Raw genomic sequence first — 17,942 nt, 5'->3', positions numbered from 1 at the left:
TTTTCTTCTTTTGGTCTAACCCGCGTATTCACCGTCGGATACAGTAATTAATCATATTATTAAATTATAATCACTTTCAAGCGATGATTCTTTTTGGATCAGCTTCCATGTACTCCGATAGCGAATGAAAATTAGTTGGGTGGACCTGAACTGTTAAACAGACAGAAAAAGATCCAGACCACCTCATGATTTAATTAACACCCAAAAAAAATTATAAATACTTTTTAAGGAGTGGGACAATTGGCTCGGGGGTGGAGTTAGAAAATTTATGTCATAAAGGCTAAAATTACATAACAAATTTACAATGTCAATCAACATCAGTACCGGTCATATATATATGATATCATTATATATATTGGGAAAATGATATCATTATATATATACCATATATAATTATATTATGTATTATCGATAATAATTTTTAATGATAATTTATGTAACAATTTGCATCCGCATTCAAAAAAAAAAAAATGTAACAATTTGCATCCAAGTCAATCGATACTTTAAAATTTTTTACATAATACAACATATAAACAATTATAATCTTGCTTGTCAGTTATCACTCTTTTATCAAATAAAAGTTGTCATTTATTTTGTTGGCAACATTTTTTTACATAATTAATTGATATTCATTTTACTAATTAACTAAATATTCTATAATTTGAGGGACACTAACGAATTCCAAAATTACAAATTAAAGAATCAATATTAAAATTAGTTTTTTCAATTCCAAAAAATTAATTTCACTTTTGGTCCCACGACTTTGGAGGTTTTATCACTTTTGGTGCACAACTTTAAAATTTTTTATTTTTAATGTCTAACTTTGTTATTTTTATCAGTTTTGGTTATTTCGGCCAAATTGACAATGAACTATTGCTGGATCGGATTTTATATTTTTAGGGGTAAAACCGTCATCCTAATGAAACATCTTCAATATGTAAACAAAATCACTATAAAATCATATTTATAGGTGTTTGATCGATGAGAATAATGGAGAAGACGGGCATAAATTAGACACATATTTATGAAATTTATAGCGTCGACGATTGACAAGTGCATCTATTTCTCTTAATATGATTTTTTTTTTAGATATTGAAGATCTTTCATTGGGATGACGATTTTGCCCCTAAAATATAAAACTCGGCAATATTTCACCTTCAATTTGGATGGAAATGAAGGACCACAACTAATAAAAAATAATAAAGTTAAACACTAAATTGAATAAATTTAAAGTTGTGCACCAAAAAGTAATAAGACCTCAAAACTAGTTTGAAGAAAAGTGAAATTAATTCATTCCAAAACTAGTCTTTTGAAAGGTCACCATTGCGAGATTTGAACTCCCATATCTTTCCTCTTGGTATGACTACTCTTAACTAATTTATGAGGGGATGGTCTTAATTCTTCTTCCAAAGGTTGAACTTAACCTTAAGGGCCCTCGGCCCCACATTCCGGGCATTTGAGAGGATGTAAATTATGGTCGCTCAACTGAACCACAGAGGCTAAATCCGTGCTCACTGCGCACAATGAGCCCCTCTCACTTTGAGAGGTTGCTCCCACACTGCCGCGACCTGGTCATTCTTCCAAAGTTTCACCTGACCAGTTGAGCTACCCATGCGGCGGATGTTCTTAATTCTTAAATGTGTAATATTGTTAACAATTAACATCGGTCCACCTTGCAGAATATTTTATAAATAGCAAACCAAGAAGGCTGCCATTTATACTGTTTCAACACCGGCCACCTTTCCGAATCCTTATTAACTCCAATAAACAATAATACTGTGTAACAAGACGACGACAATAATGTCTGTTAGAAAAGGCGCCGATGAGAATAACAAGGAGAGGGTTGTCGGAGGCACCGAACACGGCTGGTGCAGAGCCGTGTCCGGCGGCACAGGCATCACAGTGCTGGCGTTTCTGGTGTCGCCGAAAGCCGCGGACACTTGTCTTCTCCGAAATGCCCTCCACAAGATCCTAAATGCCCACCCTATCCTCCGCTCCAAGCTGCGCTACAACGCCGCAACCAAGGCCTTCTCCTTCGCCATATCCGCCACCCCAGACATCCAAATCACGCCGTTCGACGCGCCGTCAACTCTGCAGATCCTCCGGTCCCGGACGGATTCCGACGACGACGTCGTTTCTCCCTCTCCATTCCATATAATCCTCGAGCACGAGCTGAGCAACAACGCCGCCTGGCGAAACCCCGCTTCCTTCCCGCCTTCCGGCGCCGACGTGCTCTTCGCGAGCCTTTACGCCTTGCCGGAGGAAGGGGGACACGTGATGGCGCTGCGGTTCCACACGGCGGTGTGCGACCGGACCACGGTGGTGTCGCTGCTGGGGGAGTTGATGGAGTTGATGAGGGAGGGGACACTGAAGGGAATAAAGAACGAAGGGGAGGGTAGTTTCGGAATAGAAAATGTTGTCCCCAGTGAGAAGTCAAAGAAGAGGCTTTGGGCTCATGGCATAGACATGCTGGGGTATTCGGTCAACTCTTTCCGTCTCACTAATTTGAAGTTCAATGACGTAAAAGGGCCTAGGCATTCTCTTGTGGTTAAGCTGCAGTTGAACCTCCATCACACTTCAAGAATCCTCGCAGTAACTATAATTCTTCCCCTCTTTAATTCTTTTTTAAAATTTTCAAGTGACTAGGAAAACCGATAACTAATTATAACTATATATAAGTCGGAGCTACAGTATCATTAGGTAAATTATATTCTATAACCCTAACCGACAAAAAACCATAAAGAAAAAAATCAACATATAAATTGCTAGCTCCCGCTATGAGTTAATTAAACTTCTAACTTTGTGATTACAAAATAAAAAACTTGACCAACTTAGCTTGGTTATCCCGACCCAAACCCAAACATTTAGCAAATTATATCATGAATCAGGATTTACCTTGCAGTGTAGATCATGGTCCAAAAATAACCTTCAAATTGTGTATCTATAGTTGACATATTCTGTACATGTAGTTTATAATTTCTGTACATGTAGCTATCATATTATGTGTCAGCAATTATCAAGTCAGATTCTGTATTTATAGTTGACACATTCTGTACCTGCAGTGCAGTTGATAGTTTCTGTACCTGTAGTTATCTATTATGTGTTAGCAATTATCAAGTTACTTGTTTACATGACGGTAGGTACAAAATTTTTGTATCAGGATTCACAATACAATATGAACCCTGATCCATGGTATAACAATACAATTGCAAACCTCCCTCTTTAATTTTTTTTTTTTTTTTTGAAATACTCATAATTTTTTACCATGTAATATCTGTTTTATACTTTTTCAAACATTTTCAGTCCAAAGAATCACTATGATGTGACAGTTGACCCCTCTTTAATTCTTTCATCTATATATTGGTCCATCATCTCTAAACATATATAAGTCACCATCTCAACACAATTTCACATGCATGACACACACCGTTAACGTATAGAATACTAAATTTTAAGATTTCAAATATCAAGATATGTGGGCCGGGAGAGCCTCCTCCCGAATGATCGACACATTAGTTTCATCATGTGAAATGGGGATATACAAGCTTAGTTCTATGCAAATTGATATATTCTTTTTGGATAGGGTTGCAAATCTGCTGGGATCAAGTTATGTGGAGTTTTAACAGCAGCAGGATTAATGGCAGCACATTCTTCAAGATCCCAGTGGGATCATCATCAGCAGCAGAAGAAGAAATATGGAGTTGTGACACTCACTGATTGCCGTTCAATTCTTGATCCCCCTCTTTCTTCTCACCATTATGGTTAGTTAGTTGCTCCACTTTCATATATCCATCAATCTGTTAAGCATATAGCCATTAACGTGCAATCCAACTATCAGCTTAGACTTTTAGTTGAGATAGAGCACATGCTTCAATTTGGATATCAAAGCCAGGCTAAAGGTCATGTGTTCGAATCTCACTAAGATAAATCAGTCTAGATTGTCCATAACTGATCGACTTAATGCAGGATTCTATCACTCTGCAATTCTGAACATGCACACCGTGAAGGGTGGAGAAAGGCTGTGGGACATGGCAAAGAGAAGTTACAGTGCCTTCGAGAATTCCAAGAAAACCAACAAACATTTCTCGGACATGGCGGACCTAAACTTCCTGATGTGCAAGGCCATCGACAACCCTGGTCTGACGGCGTCGTCGTCGTTGAGAAGCGCCGTTATCACGGTGTTCGAGGAGCCGGTGGTTTACGACATCAGCGCCGACATCCAACGGGAGCTGGGCGTGGAAGACTACGTGGGGTGTTCCTCGGTTCACGGCGTGGGACCGTCGATCGCCATCTTTGACACCGTGATTGACGGAAAACTGGACTGTGCATGTGTTTATCCGTCACCTTTGCATTCCAGGGAACAAATGCACGAGCTGGTTGATGAGATGAAGAGGATTCTTATTGATGCCACCAAATTCATTGATGATCTTAATTAATGAGATTTCTTAAGTAAAGGTCATTAGTTGATCCAACTAAGTAATTAATATGGTAAGTTAGAGTAATGACCCATCCAGTACACGGGTTGTTTAGATGCATGGTAATAATCTCGACTTTTTCATGGTTGAGTTTTTAAGCTTATCCCAGAGTAGTCATTTTGTTGGTGAACAATTTTATTTATTATTATTTTTTTTATCATGATGGTTAAATTGATGAGCGCAATTAGCAAAAGTTTCTGCAAGTAAATCACGTGCAACAAGTTTAAATAAAAACACACACATACATATAATAAAATAATGACTAAATAGTCCAACCTCATGAAAGCAAGTTAAGTACGTAGTGTACAATTGTGTATATATATTAGCTTAAAGGACAAAGATGTTCCAACTATCCCCTATATATTGAGTATAAATTATTTAAAAAAATGAATAATGAAATGGGTGTAACTCTTACGGTGGATTGATCTTATGAATTTGGAAGCTTATTTGAGATGTGTAAATATTTATCGACAGCCAATCAACACAACTATGAGTCTCCTAGTGTTCATACTTGACAAAACACTAATCAGTCTATAAATCCTCTAATGGCATGAATCATGTGCAAATGTAAATCCTTATAGTTCTCTCCTTGCAAAACTTTACTAACCACAAATATAAAATTGATATCAAAAGACTTATTGTTACTTTTGATCATATCCCACAACTTTATTTGTGTTTTATGAAGCTCGATTGCGAAAATTGTCTCGATTGATTTTACAATTGGAACAAAATCAATTGGAACAGTCGACGTAGCCCAACACAACCACTTAAATTGCAAACAAGAACATAAAGATGGACAACTCTAAAGACGGTATTCATTATTTGTGCTTCAGTAGGTTGAGAAACAGATACTATATTGTAACAGAGTCAGTATTACTATTAAAAAAAAAAAAGAGTTGGTGGACTCTTGGAGTCTTGGGGCAAAATGTTAGATAGTAGAGCAAGACAACATTGAACTTGATCAATCTACTAACGTGTACTCAAACGAATTCTAGTGGTCCTGATTCAATAAGTATCTTTACTTCTACCGCAAACACTTCAATTATTTGTCTCCGATCCCCAAACTCTAAACCCATCACTCGGAAATTTCATGGCGGCGGAGCAGGCAACCACCGCCAACTCGCGGCTGAGCCGCCAGTTGGGTGGCACCGAGCAGACCTGGTGCAAGGCGGTGCCTGGCGGCACAGGGATAACTGTTTCGGCGCTGCTCTTCTCAAAACCGCCGGATTTTTCAGTTGTTAGCGACGCCGTCGGGAAACTCCAAACCGCACATCCCATCCTCAGCTGCCAACTCCGCCATGATCCGGCCACGGGATTCTACTCCTACGTCACTCCCGCCACTCCTCCCCTGAAAATCCAGTCGTTTGATCGTGCGTCGACGGCGGAGATTCTCCGCGAACTGGCAAATTCCCCGGACGGCGGCGACTCCTCAGTCTCCGACTTCCACCTCATCCTCGAGCACGAAATGAACCGCAACGCTTGGCAGAGCCCCGACCCGGAATCCCACGTTGACAGCGACGTTTTCTTCGCCAGCGTTTACACCTTACCCGGCGTCGCCGGCGACAAGTTGGCCGTGGCCCTACGGCTTCACACGTCGGCGTGTGACCTTGCGACGGCGTGGACATTATGTATGGAGCTGATGACGTTGCTTGGGGAAGAAGGGATAATACAGAGGGAATTAGAGTGCGAAACTAAGATTGCTCCGGCAATGGAGGACTGCATTCCTGAAGAGAAGATTCGTAAGCCATTCTGGGCACGTGGAATCGACATGTTTGGATATTCTATGAATTCTTTAAGGCTGTCGAATCTGAGCTTCGAGGATACTGAATCTCCCAGAGCATCAAATCTTGTCAGACTTCAGATGAACAGAGAAGACACCCATCGAATTCTCAACGTAAGACTGGTTCTTTGTTGATTTAATGATATGATCAAGAACATATGTGCATGAATCATCATCGGTTTCTGCAGGGCTGCAAAACAAGAGGAATAAAACTGTCAGGATTGTTGTCTGCTGCTGCCATGATTTCTGCATATTCTTCAAAGGGCCTTCCTGATTATCAGCAGGAAAAGTATGCAGTGGTGACTCTAATCAACTGCCGTTCCATTCTTGATCCAGTCATCAGCAGCAACCGGGCCGGTTAGTTAACTTAACTTCTTCCTCACTTTTAGTTAAGACAGAGCATATCCTTCAGTTCTCCAATCCCATGTTGCATTTTGGGTCGTAAACCTCGTATTCTGACCCTAGTTGGCAAATGAGAGGTAAACCAGTCTAAGTTACCTGACCGGGGCTCAAACTAAGAAACTAAGAATGCCAATAGTTTGCTCCCCCGGGTTGCGTTTTAATGTTGTGTTGAATGATGTTTAGGGTTCTATAATTCTGGGATCTTGAACACACATGACATCAGAGGAGGAGAAGAGCTGTGGGAGCTGGCAGGGAGAGCCTACACAGCCTTTGCAAATGCTAAGAACAACAACAAACATTTCACAGACCTTGCTGATCTCAACTTCCTTATGAGCAAGGCTATAGAGAATCCTGGATTAACACCTTCATCTTCCCTGAGGACTTCTTTAATCTGTGTCTCTGAGGACACCCTGGTAGATGATCATGGATCTGGGGTGGAAGACTATGTTGTTTGCGCTTCAGCCCATGGCGTAGGCCCTAATATCGCGATATTCAACACAATTAGAGGTGGGGAATTAGACTGCACTTGCGTTTATCCATCACCATTGTACTCGAGGAAGCTTATGCTGGAGCTGATTGATGGCATGAAGAGGATTCTTGTGGAGGCAAAGTGAGTAGATAGATTAACAGCTCTGTAATCAAGTTGAACTCAAAACTTTTATTTGAGTTTTGGACAACAGATAAATAAAAGGGCGAATTTTAGTTGCAATGTATTTTCAAGAGTGCATATGCATTTTCAGTATCACCAATAATCATTGCAGGAACAGGCTCCATTTCTGAAATGGTGAAACCGAGTTGCATCTCTCACGACAAACAAACGATCCTCCAAAACTCTAGTTACCTGCCTTAAAAAGAAATGGCAATCTGCACATATCCTCAGGTTCTTTATAACCAGGATGTCAGCTCCCATGTTAGTGTTCAAGAGGGCAAATGCAATTGCCAGCCTTTCGCTATGCAGCCTCGCGCTACTTCTATGTTCTTGATTTATGATTTCTTCCTCCATCTTCTCTGGTCCTGCAAGCACGTTTAATGACTCTTCTAGTCTCTCTAACATACCGAGTATCGCTTTCAGTTGAGGGTGGCTTCTATCTGCAGCAACAAAGAGGTGAATCTTCCCTTTGAGTTCAACATAGCTATAGCCTGGATCCTTTTTAAGCTTTCTATCTCTCATCATCACTCTCACCCTTTGTATGCCTTCTGAATTCTTTGCCTCAGTGTAGATGTTAGATAACAGTATGTAATAGCCTGTATTCATGGGTTCAAGCTCAACAACCTTGTTAAACGCGAGCTCAGCTAGCTCGACATTTTTGTGGATCTTACACGCTCCCAATAGCGCGCCCCATACAGCTCCATCAGGTTCAACTTTCATATCAGCAATAAGCTCGAATGCTTCCTGCAGGCGACCTGCCCGGCCTAAAAGATCAACAATGCAGGAATAATGCTCTGAACCTGGCTTTAATCCAAAATCTTTTTCCATCATAACAAGATAAGTTAAGCCCTTATCAGTCAATCCGGCATGACTACAAGCAGACAAGACGCTAACGAAGACTGTTCCATCAGGTTTAACACCACCGTTTATCATCTCATCAAAGAGTTCTGTGGCAGTCTCTCCTAGCCCATGCATTCCATATCCACCAATTATGGCAGTCCATGACACCAGGTTTTTCTCCGGCATCTCATCAAATATAGCCCGAGCTCTCGCCAATTTACCAAATCTCGCATACATATTGATTAAAGCATTCTTCAAAAACGTGTTGAACCTTAACCCGCAAGACTCGATTTTCTGTTCCACCTCAAAACCAGTTCTTTGAGCACCAAGATTAGCACAGGCTGACAAAACTGCAACAAAGGTCATTGCATCTGGACAGATTCCTGACAATTCCATCATGCAGTAAAGCTCCAAGACTAGTGCAGCAAGCCCATTTTGGGCACATCCAGTGATCATTGCATTCCAAGTGATCAAACCTTTTTCAGGGATGTGATCAAACAACTTCCTCGCAAGTTCAATCGACCCACACTTCACATACATTGTCAATAAACAGTTTAAAACAGCCAAATCAGTGTCCAAACCACATTTAATGTTCATACTATGCAATGACATACCAACACCCAAAAGCATGGGAGCAGTGCAGCCCGGAACCAGCCCCAACATGGTAACTGCACTGAAACCCACTCCCATTGACCTCATTTCACGAAACAATAAACACCCTTTCCTGAAATCAGAGTTCTTAACATACCCAGCTATCAAAGCATTGTAACAAACTGTGAGCTTTCTAGACTGAGGACTTTGGTCGAACACTTTGTAAGCATTTTCCACTAGCCCGCATTTGCAGTACATAGAAATCAACGCCGTCTGAACAAACGGCTCGGGTTCGCACCCAGACTTAACCACGTGGCAATGGAGTAGTTCGCCGGCGACAGTAAGGGAAAGCGCGGCGGAAGACTTGAGGACAAACGGGAAAGTGAAGGCGTTTGGGGTGGCACCGGAGCGGAGCATTTGCCGGTAAACCCCCAGGCCTTCTTCGAATTGACCTTGCTTGGAAAGCTCCCGCAGCTGGGCGTTCCATCCGCCGGCGGGTTCACCGGCGATTCTGTTGATCTGAAAATTCGATAAAAATCTGGTCTTGCTGTGGAGTTGTCTGGTCATAGGTTCGTAGCATTATAAATCGAGAGTAAATAAGTGTTGGCTATTTATAGTTTCGCTTTTTATCTAACAACCAGCTTTGTATGAATATATATGGTACAAAATTACCTTTTTAATATATTAAAATTACATTATTTATGTAATGAATATATATTATACAAAATAACATATTTTTGATATATAAATAATATATTTGTGTTTTAAATATGTATTGTTTGATAGTATGGCCGTGGAATAGTTTACTTGTTATTATTTTGGATTCTTGTTTTAGTTAATCTCAAACAGTTAACTTCCCCCGCCGGAAAATGGCCCTGCGCCTGGAGCTGCCGTACTCCTCCTATCCCCACTCCTTCCGCAACCAAATAGCCACCGCACTCCGCCCAATAATTAAACTATCATTCACTCGTCCCCTCAGATTCCATTGCTCCTCCGCCGGCGCCACCTCCGGCGGACTCTTGTCTCCCATTTCTTCTCTTTCGCACCTCAAACCCTACCTCCAGTCAGAGTGGCAACCCATCCTCTACGGTTGGCTCTGTAGTTCCGTCTCCGTTTACTGCCTCTCCAAACTCGTCCCGGCAGTCGGAAAGTTCTCAACTTTGATGAGCCCAGCAGACGCCGTGAAGCTGAAAGAACGGAGCTTCATCTTGGGGGCTCTGTTTTCGGTTAGACTCATCTCTAATTACCTCCAACAGGCGTTTCTCTGGACGGCCGCCCTTAGCTCTGCGTGTAAGATTCGAGTTTTCGTGTTCCGAAAGGTTTTGCAGAGGGAATTGAGTTTCTTTGAGGGTGAGGGCGCGATAGCATCAGGAGATGTTGCGTATCGGATCACTGCCGAGGCCTCTGATGTTGCAGACACTGTTTATTCTCTCTTGAATGTGAATTCTGCACCCTGTTTATTCGAGAAATTATTTAGGAGTTTATAACTTATTTTAAGCTACTAATAAGCTATAAGTTCTGTTGAGTATGTTTTCAAAATAAGCTATTAGCTTAAAATAAGAGCTTATTTTGAAATATTACTATCATCTACAGTAGTAAGCATGCTATTTGAAGATGTGTTTATGCATTTTACTTTGACCTCTCTCTACTTCTTTCTTTCCCTTTTCTTGAAATTCTACTTTACTATTTGCAGACAATTGTACCCTGCACCTTACAGTTAATAGCAATGGCAACTCAGATGCTGGTCATCAGCCCTGGTCTGACATTAATCTCAGCATTGGTGAGAAAGACATAATTATATTCTGTTTTTGCCTTCTCGTTTGTATTAAAACTGTGATGGTCATCAAATAGATGAGATTTCTGGTATTTTGAAGGTTATTCCACTGATGGCTCTTGTCATTGGATACCTCGGTGAAAAGCTTCGAAATGTATCCAATCAAGCACATCTTACAATAGCTCAATTATCTGCTTACCTGAATGAGGTTTTTTTTCTTCTTCTTTTTCGTTATCTAGTAGATGTACTGGTGTTCTTATATATGCATAATTATTTGTACTTCTTGAATCTCCGGTTATGTTTAACATAGAAAAACGGTTCTTTCTCTAGGTACTTCCATCAATTCTGTTTGTGAAAGCGAATAATGCAGAAAGCTATGAAATTTCCAGGTTTCAGTCTCTTGCTTTAGATGATCTATCAGCGAGTTTGGGGAAGAAAAGAATGAAAGCGTTTATTCCGCAGTTGGTGCAAGCAGTGTACTTTGGGATCTTATTTACGTTTTGTGCTAGCTCGCTCATAATTTCAAGAGGATCTTTTGATTGTTCCGCTATGGTTTCTTTTGTCACATCATTGGTTTTGTTAATTCAGCCGATTCAGGTAAAGCCGTAAAGCTTTTCTCTTGACTATTTGTCGATTCGAAGTTTTACTGATACTGATTCGTGTTGCTATTATGGTTCAATATTACTGCTCCAATCTTAAGTTATCTGAATTTAAAGAACCATGCAGGATGTCGGGAAAGCCTACAATGAATTAAAACAAGGAGAACCAGCTATCCAGCGCTTATTTAGTCTTACATGGTTCGAGTCCGAGGTAATCTTCGTCGGTCTTTTATTGCAGACAGTGCCTCGTGGTTGCTAAAATATAACCGGACATTTTACCAGGCGAATGATAAACAAAATGCAGTGAACTTGGGCAGCGTTGCTGGAGAAGTAAGTTTTTCCGATGTCTCTTTTAGATATGGAGATAATAAACCTCTTATTTTGGAAGGCTTGAATTTTCGAATTAAAGCTGGACAGACAGTAGCCCTTGTTGGACCGTCGGGAGGAGGAAAGACAACTATCGTAAAACTCCTCCTTCGCCTCTATGATCCTCTTCGAGGTCTGGTGTCCGTTATTAAAACTGCAAATATCGTGAAAAGTTTTCCTTCTTTGTATCTAAAGAAAGTTTAACAGGTACCATACAGATAGATGGCTACGATATTAGAAATATACAGCTGGATAGTTTGAGGAGACATGTCGGTCTGGTCTCTCAAGATATTGTAAGTGACATGATCTTCTGAACATTAAATTTTAAGCAAAACTAAGCCTGTCCATTATACTATGTTGGGTGTCAGTCGAGTTCAGCCCCTGCTCAATTCGAGACGTGGCGTTGTGGCTTACCATAGAGGGATGTGGTTAAATGGTTAATGTCCAACTATTTATCACCAATTGGTTTTAAGTAGGATATGACAACCAGATAGCTAAAGAACTCTGTGGTTAAGCGTGCTTGACTTACAACGGTCTGTATCTGGTTCCTTTGTGCTTCTTGATATCAAAATCATGTTGCTCTTATGACTACGTGCTTGATCTGGTGTTCTTGTGATTTCCAGACGCTCTTCTCGGGGACCATAGCCGAGAACATTGGATATAGGGATCGAATGGCTGGTATTGACATGGACCGAGTTGAACTTGCAGCTAGAACTGCTAATGCAGATGAGTTCATTGGAAGCCTGCCCGATGGGTACGAAACAAACGTTGGACCTAGGGGCTCGGTGTTTAGTGGAGGCCAGAAGCAAAGGTATGCAATTCGATGTTATAAACCAGTAATCTCGAGTGAGATAAGGCAGTAAGAAACGTTTTTCTGCATTTCCCCGTCTCAGAATAGCCATTGCAAGAGCACTTTACCAGGATCCATCGATTCTGGTTCTGGATGAAGCCACTTCTGCATTAGACAGCAGGTCAGAGCTGCTGGTGAGACAAGCTCTACAGCGTCTGATGCAGAATCGCACTGTAAGCTCATTTTTTTTTCTCAGAAAACTTCGTTCTTTCACCATTTTTGCCTGCTTCATTCTCGTTAATTAGATCTTCCCCCGCTCCATGCAGGTGCTGATCATTGCTCATCGCCTGGAGACGGTGCTAATGGCTCAACGAGTTTTCCTGTTAGACGACCGGAGTCTGCAGGAGATACCTCGCTCCTCGCTGTTAGATTCTCAACAACATGGTTTAATCTGCTGACTCTAATATGATGGGATCTGATGTCTTGTTTCTTGTATCATCTGTAAGTATTATTTCCAGGAATTCCAGGGATGTTCACACTTCATAGCAATATAGCATAGAATTTGTGAAGAAAAACAAACATATTATTACTCCATTTTAGAAGCACAGCAGAAAATTTGGTATAGAGACAGAACTATGTATGTCTGGCATATTATTATGTCTCCCCTATTATTTTTTCTTTTGGTTTTTTACATGAACTATGTGACCCTAGCCGACAAATGACAGGTAAATCAGTCAAAGTTGTTCATAGCTGACCGGTTCGAACCAAGAAGGCGAATAGACAACTCTTATAAGTATTATCCACCGCTATTAATTGTTTATGAAGTCGTCATAAAACCGTCCAATCCCATTTGGAAATAGGGTTTTATGAGCGTACTTTTGTAACTTCCAAGTTCATTTTTTTCTTCTATTTTTGCCCTCTATAACTTACTATCTCAATAGACAATAATAGAAGCACATTTACTCAAGTTGGTCTAGTAATTGACTTGGTAATCATAAAGATTTCAAATTTGGCTCCCTATAAAAATTACCTATTGGCTTTTTCGGTTTGAATCAGTCAACTATAAATAGCTTATATTGATTTACTTCTTTATGGACCTTTATTGGTTAGAGTCACGAACTCAATGGTTGAACGATTATGTTTATAACTTGGTTAACGATGAAAATATAATATTTTATAATTTTGAAAGGTAAAGGTGAAAATTTGGACTTGGTTCCCAAATTCAAGAATTGAATACTACGGAGTAGTCCTTTTGAATATCCCAACACAGTTGGGATGAAAAAGTGAAACAATGCTAGCACACTTGCAGCAGCAGTCCTGAAACCTCAAAATCCCCAAAAGATAAAAACTGAAAAGAACAACCAGAAAATGTCTTCTTATTGTTGCAATTACGCAACTAAAGTTGATCCAAAAAGGACCACAGATTTAACACACAAATACTAAATTCTTCCTTCTCCATAAGTTCAAGAAAAAGGATAAATATGCAAAGGTGCAAGAACAAACATTAATAATGTTTGTTAAAATTTACATAGTTAACAACAAATGGGACATTGAATCAAACCATTCTCATTGCACTCCCCGCACTTGACCGTATTCTTCAGGTCTTCGCCCAACACCTTACAACTCCCGTTGCAGTTCAGGCACAAGACAAACCGAACCCCGGCGCAGCCATCGCATCCGGCGCCCGCCTGGGGGATCCCGCTTAGCAAAATTCCCAATTTGCCCTCCTCCTCCAGCTTCACCACCTCATCAGCCCCACCTATCATCCTACCCTTCACAAAAACTAAGGGCACTTTCACCACCATTGTGCCCATTAGTCCTCTCAATTCCTCCTTGAAACCTGAATGCATCGACACATCACGCTCGAACGTCCGAACGTGATGCGATTCGAGTATGGACCGGGCCGTGTTGCAGTCCTCGAATGTCTTCCTTATACCCCTCAAGGTTGTCGTGTAAATCACGACGGAATTTTCCCCCGCCGGCGGGCATTTCTGGTTGAACTGTTCTAGGATTGTGTCGGCGGCTTCCTGGGATTTTCTTGATTTTCGCGAAACTGGAGTGGATGAGATCATCTTCTTGATCTGTTCTTCCTCTTCAGACGACAATTTCTCGCCTATTTCTGGGTTAAACAGAGGGTTTAAGCTCCTCCGAGTACAAACCGCCATGGATTCAGCTCTCATACTGTCGCATTTCAGTTCATTTGGGGATAATTTTGGGCTTCCCTTCTTCAAGCTCCTCAACCTTGGCGACACTCTCCATGGACTCTCCTGCAAATTGTAAGCTTTGGGAACAGTTTTCGGGCTGAATTCTGATCTCCCCATGGCTCTTCCGGGCTTGTTCTCTTTCCCCCCAGATCTCCTCAGCTTCCCCGGAGACGCTAACTGGTTCAGAAACTTCAAAGGGCTTCTTCTGTGATCGAGAAAGCTTCGAGCTTTCGGGCTTTTCTTGGCGGCGGGCATCTCTGTTTCGTCGAGACCCTCCATTAGCTCCCACGCGTTGATCACCTCCGGCGGCTTTTCGCGCGCCGGCGACGCTTTCTTGACTTCAACCACGCATTCCTTGATGCATTGCGGCGGCGTTTGCTGCTGATGAGAATCTTTGTCGAGCTTCAGGACGCCGTAGGTGCTGGACGTGAGGGAAACGACGTGGGTGGCGCAACCGCCGTCTCCGGCGAACGGAAAGTCTTTATCTTTGGGGAATAGTTTGGACGAAACGCAGCCCATCGGAGTGGGGGAAAGGGGAATGTGGTTAGTGGAGTTTCATGTTGGTTTCTGGGTTTTATTTGTACTTTTTATCCGGTCAGCATTTTTTAAAAATGTTTTCAACGGTTATCGTGACTGCAAACGGAAGCAACGGTCGAAAAATTCGAAATATGTTTTATCTAATTTCGCGAGAAGCCCTCGTGTTTTTCTCTAATTGAAATCATCGCCAATTAATTTTGTTCATATTTCTATAAATTAAAAAAATTACATTTGTATGGAGTGAGACCTATTTTTGTAGCTGACATTGTGAGTGTGACATGATCACCACACATATAGTTAGTTTTTTTTTTTTTTTTTGAACTGCAACTCAAAAGTACTAATATGTTCGTGTATGAGAGATAAATGATATCATGTGTGATCACATCTCGATACGAAGTGACATATTATCCAATATGTTCGATGAACTTGGAATATACTCGTCTTCATGTTCTGTACCTTATTTAAGGTGGATTTACGGTGAAGAATTACACAAGTCTATACTCTCACAATTCTTACCCGATTCAAATTTTTCCGCTCAAATTAACAATTTTGGTGGTCCTTATAAACCTTCAACTACTCTCTTGTCAATACTAAAATTAGTTATTGTGTAAAATCTTTTTTCTTTCATGCAGTCTAGCTAGCACGGGAGTTGTCTTCTTCTTCTTGTCGAGAAGTGAAAGTCAACAGCTTCCAAGAGTGCCGGGACAACAACATAATGCTCAACGAATATAAACGTACGATTAAACTCCACGCATTAAAAAGCTAAGGTTGTTTAATTTGTTCCTTCTTAATCTCATTCTCCCCATTAACTTCTTGTTCTATTTTGTTTGTCTCTTTCCCTATGCTGCGAATGTCAAAGCCATTCACATATGTTGGGTTTATTGGAATTGGCTGGTGATCCAATATAAATCCAAACAAGATAGAGATTAAGCCATGAAAAATGTGATAGGGTCTACATTTTTTTTTTTTGAGTGGTATAGTGATGCAATTTTTTTGGATAAAAAGTTGATGTGACGCATAATATAAATTTGTGTCCTATCAATTTTTGATGATATATAGGATAGTAGTCTATTGTGCATATAGTAGTAACTGCGGAGAATTATGGCTCAATTTTTAAGGAGGGAGTTTGAGAAACAGTTAACATATACGTGTAAAGCAATAAGTATGTAAATTCATTACCTGATCTTGACAAATCAAATTCTACTATATTTAGAGTGTTCATACATTTATATTATAGAGTTCAATCAAGAGTAGTTTGGTAGAGTTTGCGATGAAGTGTTAAGAGTGTGAAAAAAAAAAAAAAAAAAAAAAAAAGCTTATATCACCTGTGAAACTCATAGGACTCAAGAGTAGTGATGCACTGATGCACAGTCGAGTCCTCTTTTCGTTCTTGATGTAAAGCCTTTGTATATTTATTTTATAATGGAGGATGTCGAAAGTGACAGTCACGACACAACAATTATATTTGTACATGTGCATGGTTGAGTAATGATATATTATTTGTGATGGATAATAATGAAATAATGCTCCAACGGTAACTTTGACCATAATAATAATTTTTTAACGGTCAATTTGACTAGACCATTTTCGCGAATCAGATCTTTTCATTTACTTTTGTAGTTATTGACTTATATATTATCATTCTTGGACCTACTCCACTCGTTAAGTTGAGGGACTTATCCAGCAATATAATTTCATGATTGTTTTTAAACTAGTAATATTCATGTGACTAAATCAACATCTCTCAAACATTTGAATGACGCGATTAATTAATTAATTAAATTAATTATGCAAAATTTCATGTTGTTTTTATGCTTTTTGTCTTTAAAGATATTGGATAAATGGAACAATTTGTAACTTAGCCTGTTAGCCATGTGAAGGAGCCTAAAGGCATGAGGACGACAACGTAAGAGTTGGGCCACGCAATAGTTTCATTGCTTGTAACTAATGTTTTTTTTTATTACCTGAAAATTATATTTAGCCGAATTATATAAATATATATTTTTATCTTATTTTATTATTCAAATAAATAATAAATATTGCACTTACGACTTTTCAAACATTTTTTAAATAAATTCTATTTATTTATAACTTTTTCAAACTAATTCTTCTTGGCATAGAATATTCCCTATGCATATGCATGGTAGAGTGAATTACCAAGAAGAGGGATTTACGACTATTATACATCACCAATAGATTAGCAATTGAATTTCTAGAACATCTCGTGCATGTCGGAGAAACATCGACTACCATAGTCCCACACTCCCACAACCTTAATAATGAATACACATTTATTTCATTTAGTGAGTGTTTGGTAAATAACCGTTAGCTGATTAGGTTAATGAGTTTGACTAATTGATAACATTAGTCGATTGTAGAAAATTATTTTGTAAATTAGCTGATAGCTGATTACATGCAAAATGATTTTATCAAAAAAGTTATTTTGAGCAGTTTTTTAATTTTAACATTTTGGAGCACTAGTTATCACAAAAAGCTAATTAATCAAATACTCATATTAATTTTTTAACCAAATAAAATAGCTATTATAGTGACCAAATAAGCCAAAATTGACTGATAAACTAACTATTTTACCAAATATAGCCACAAAAAGCTAATTAATCAGACACTCATATTAATTTTTTTTAACCAAATAAAATAGTTATTATAGTGACCAAATAAGCCAAAATTGACTGATAAGCTAACTATTTTACCAAACATAGCCTTTATATGTTGTTCAATTAACTAGATTTGATCAATATTATTCAAAATATTAAGTTTATTGTTCTGTATGTCACAAAAACTATTAAAAGATCAAATCTACTTTGTAGACCTATTGAAGCACACATCGCTTTCACATAGGATCAAACCTATGACATTTCATTTGGAAGAATCACTTCATACCGCTTAGACCATAAAATCATTGACACAACAAACT

The 17,942-nt window shown here is 39.6% G+C and overlaps 5 protein-coding genes across 5 annotated transcripts; 3 read left to right on the top strand and 2 right to left on the bottom strand.

The window, feature by feature from the left end:
* The first annotated feature begins 1,681 nt into the window (after positions 1-1,681).
* LOC109181059 lies at positions 1,682-4,605 on the top strand. The gene is made up of 4 exons (XM_019330816.1): positions 1,682-2,592; positions 3,584-3,761; positions 3,967-4,473; positions 4,522-4,605. Exons 1-3 carry the CDS (start codon positions 1,801-1,803, stop codon positions 4,434-4,436), a joined length of 1,440 nt encoding a protein of 479 aa, XP_019186361.1. The 5' UTR covers positions 1,682-1,800; the 3' UTR covers positions 4,437-4,473; positions 4,522-4,605.
* Positions 4,606-5,439: 834 nt separating this feature from the next.
* On the top strand, positions 5,440-7,370 carry LOC109182175. The gene is made up of 3 exons (XM_019332262.1): positions 5,440-6,369; positions 6,444-6,612; positions 6,841-7,370. Exons 1-3 carry the CDS (start codon positions 5,566-5,568, stop codon positions 7,269-7,271), a joined length of 1,404 nt encoding a protein of 467 aa, XP_019187807.1. The 5' UTR covers positions 5,440-5,565; the 3' UTR covers positions 7,272-7,370.
* Positions 7,277-9,354, bottom strand: LOC109182174 (putative pentatricopeptide repeat-containing protein At3g11460). Its single transcript, XM_019332261.1, has one exon. It carries the CDS (start codon positions 9,302-9,304, stop codon positions 7,400-7,402), a length of 1,905 nt encoding a protein of 634 aa, XP_019187806.1. The 5' UTR covers positions 9,305-9,354; the 3' UTR covers positions 7,277-7,399.
* Positions 9,355-9,544: 190 nt separating this feature from the next.
* On the top strand, positions 9,545-13,020 carry LOC109181938 (ABC transporter B family member 29, chloroplastic). Its single transcript, XM_019331917.1, has 10 exons — positions 9,545-10,176; positions 10,431-10,517; positions 10,612-10,719; positions 10,842-11,108; positions 11,238-11,321; positions 11,393-11,609; positions 11,684-11,769; positions 12,100-12,287; positions 12,370-12,499; positions 12,593-13,020. Exons 1-10 carry the CDS (start codon positions 9,607-9,609, stop codon positions 12,722-12,724), a joined length of 1,869 nt encoding a protein of 622 aa, XP_019187462.1. The 5' UTR covers positions 9,545-9,606; the 3' UTR covers positions 12,725-13,020.
* Positions 13,021-13,615: 595 nt separating this feature from the next.
* On the bottom strand, positions 13,616-15,053 carry LOC109181940 (uncharacterized protein At3g28850-like). The gene has a single exon (XM_019331920.1). The coding sequence runs from the start codon at positions 14,987-14,989 to the stop codon at positions 13,799-13,801; it is 1,191 nt and encodes a 396-aa protein (XP_019187465.1). The 5' UTR covers positions 14,990-15,053; the 3' UTR covers positions 13,616-13,798.
* Positions 15,054-17,942: the final 2,889 nt, after the last annotated feature.

The sequence above is a fragment of the Ipomoea nil genome, unplaced genomic scaffold (genome assembly GCF_001879475.1).
Source record: "Ipomoea nil cultivar Tokyo-kokei standard unplaced genomic scaffold, Asagao_1.1 scaffold1043, whole genome shotgun sequence".
Taxonomy (NCBI): domain Eukaryota; kingdom Viridiplantae; phylum Streptophyta; class Magnoliopsida; order Solanales; family Convolvulaceae; genus Ipomoea; species Ipomoea nil.
Note: the sequence above shows the minus strand (reverse complement) of the source record. Positions and strands in the feature narration are given on the sequence as shown.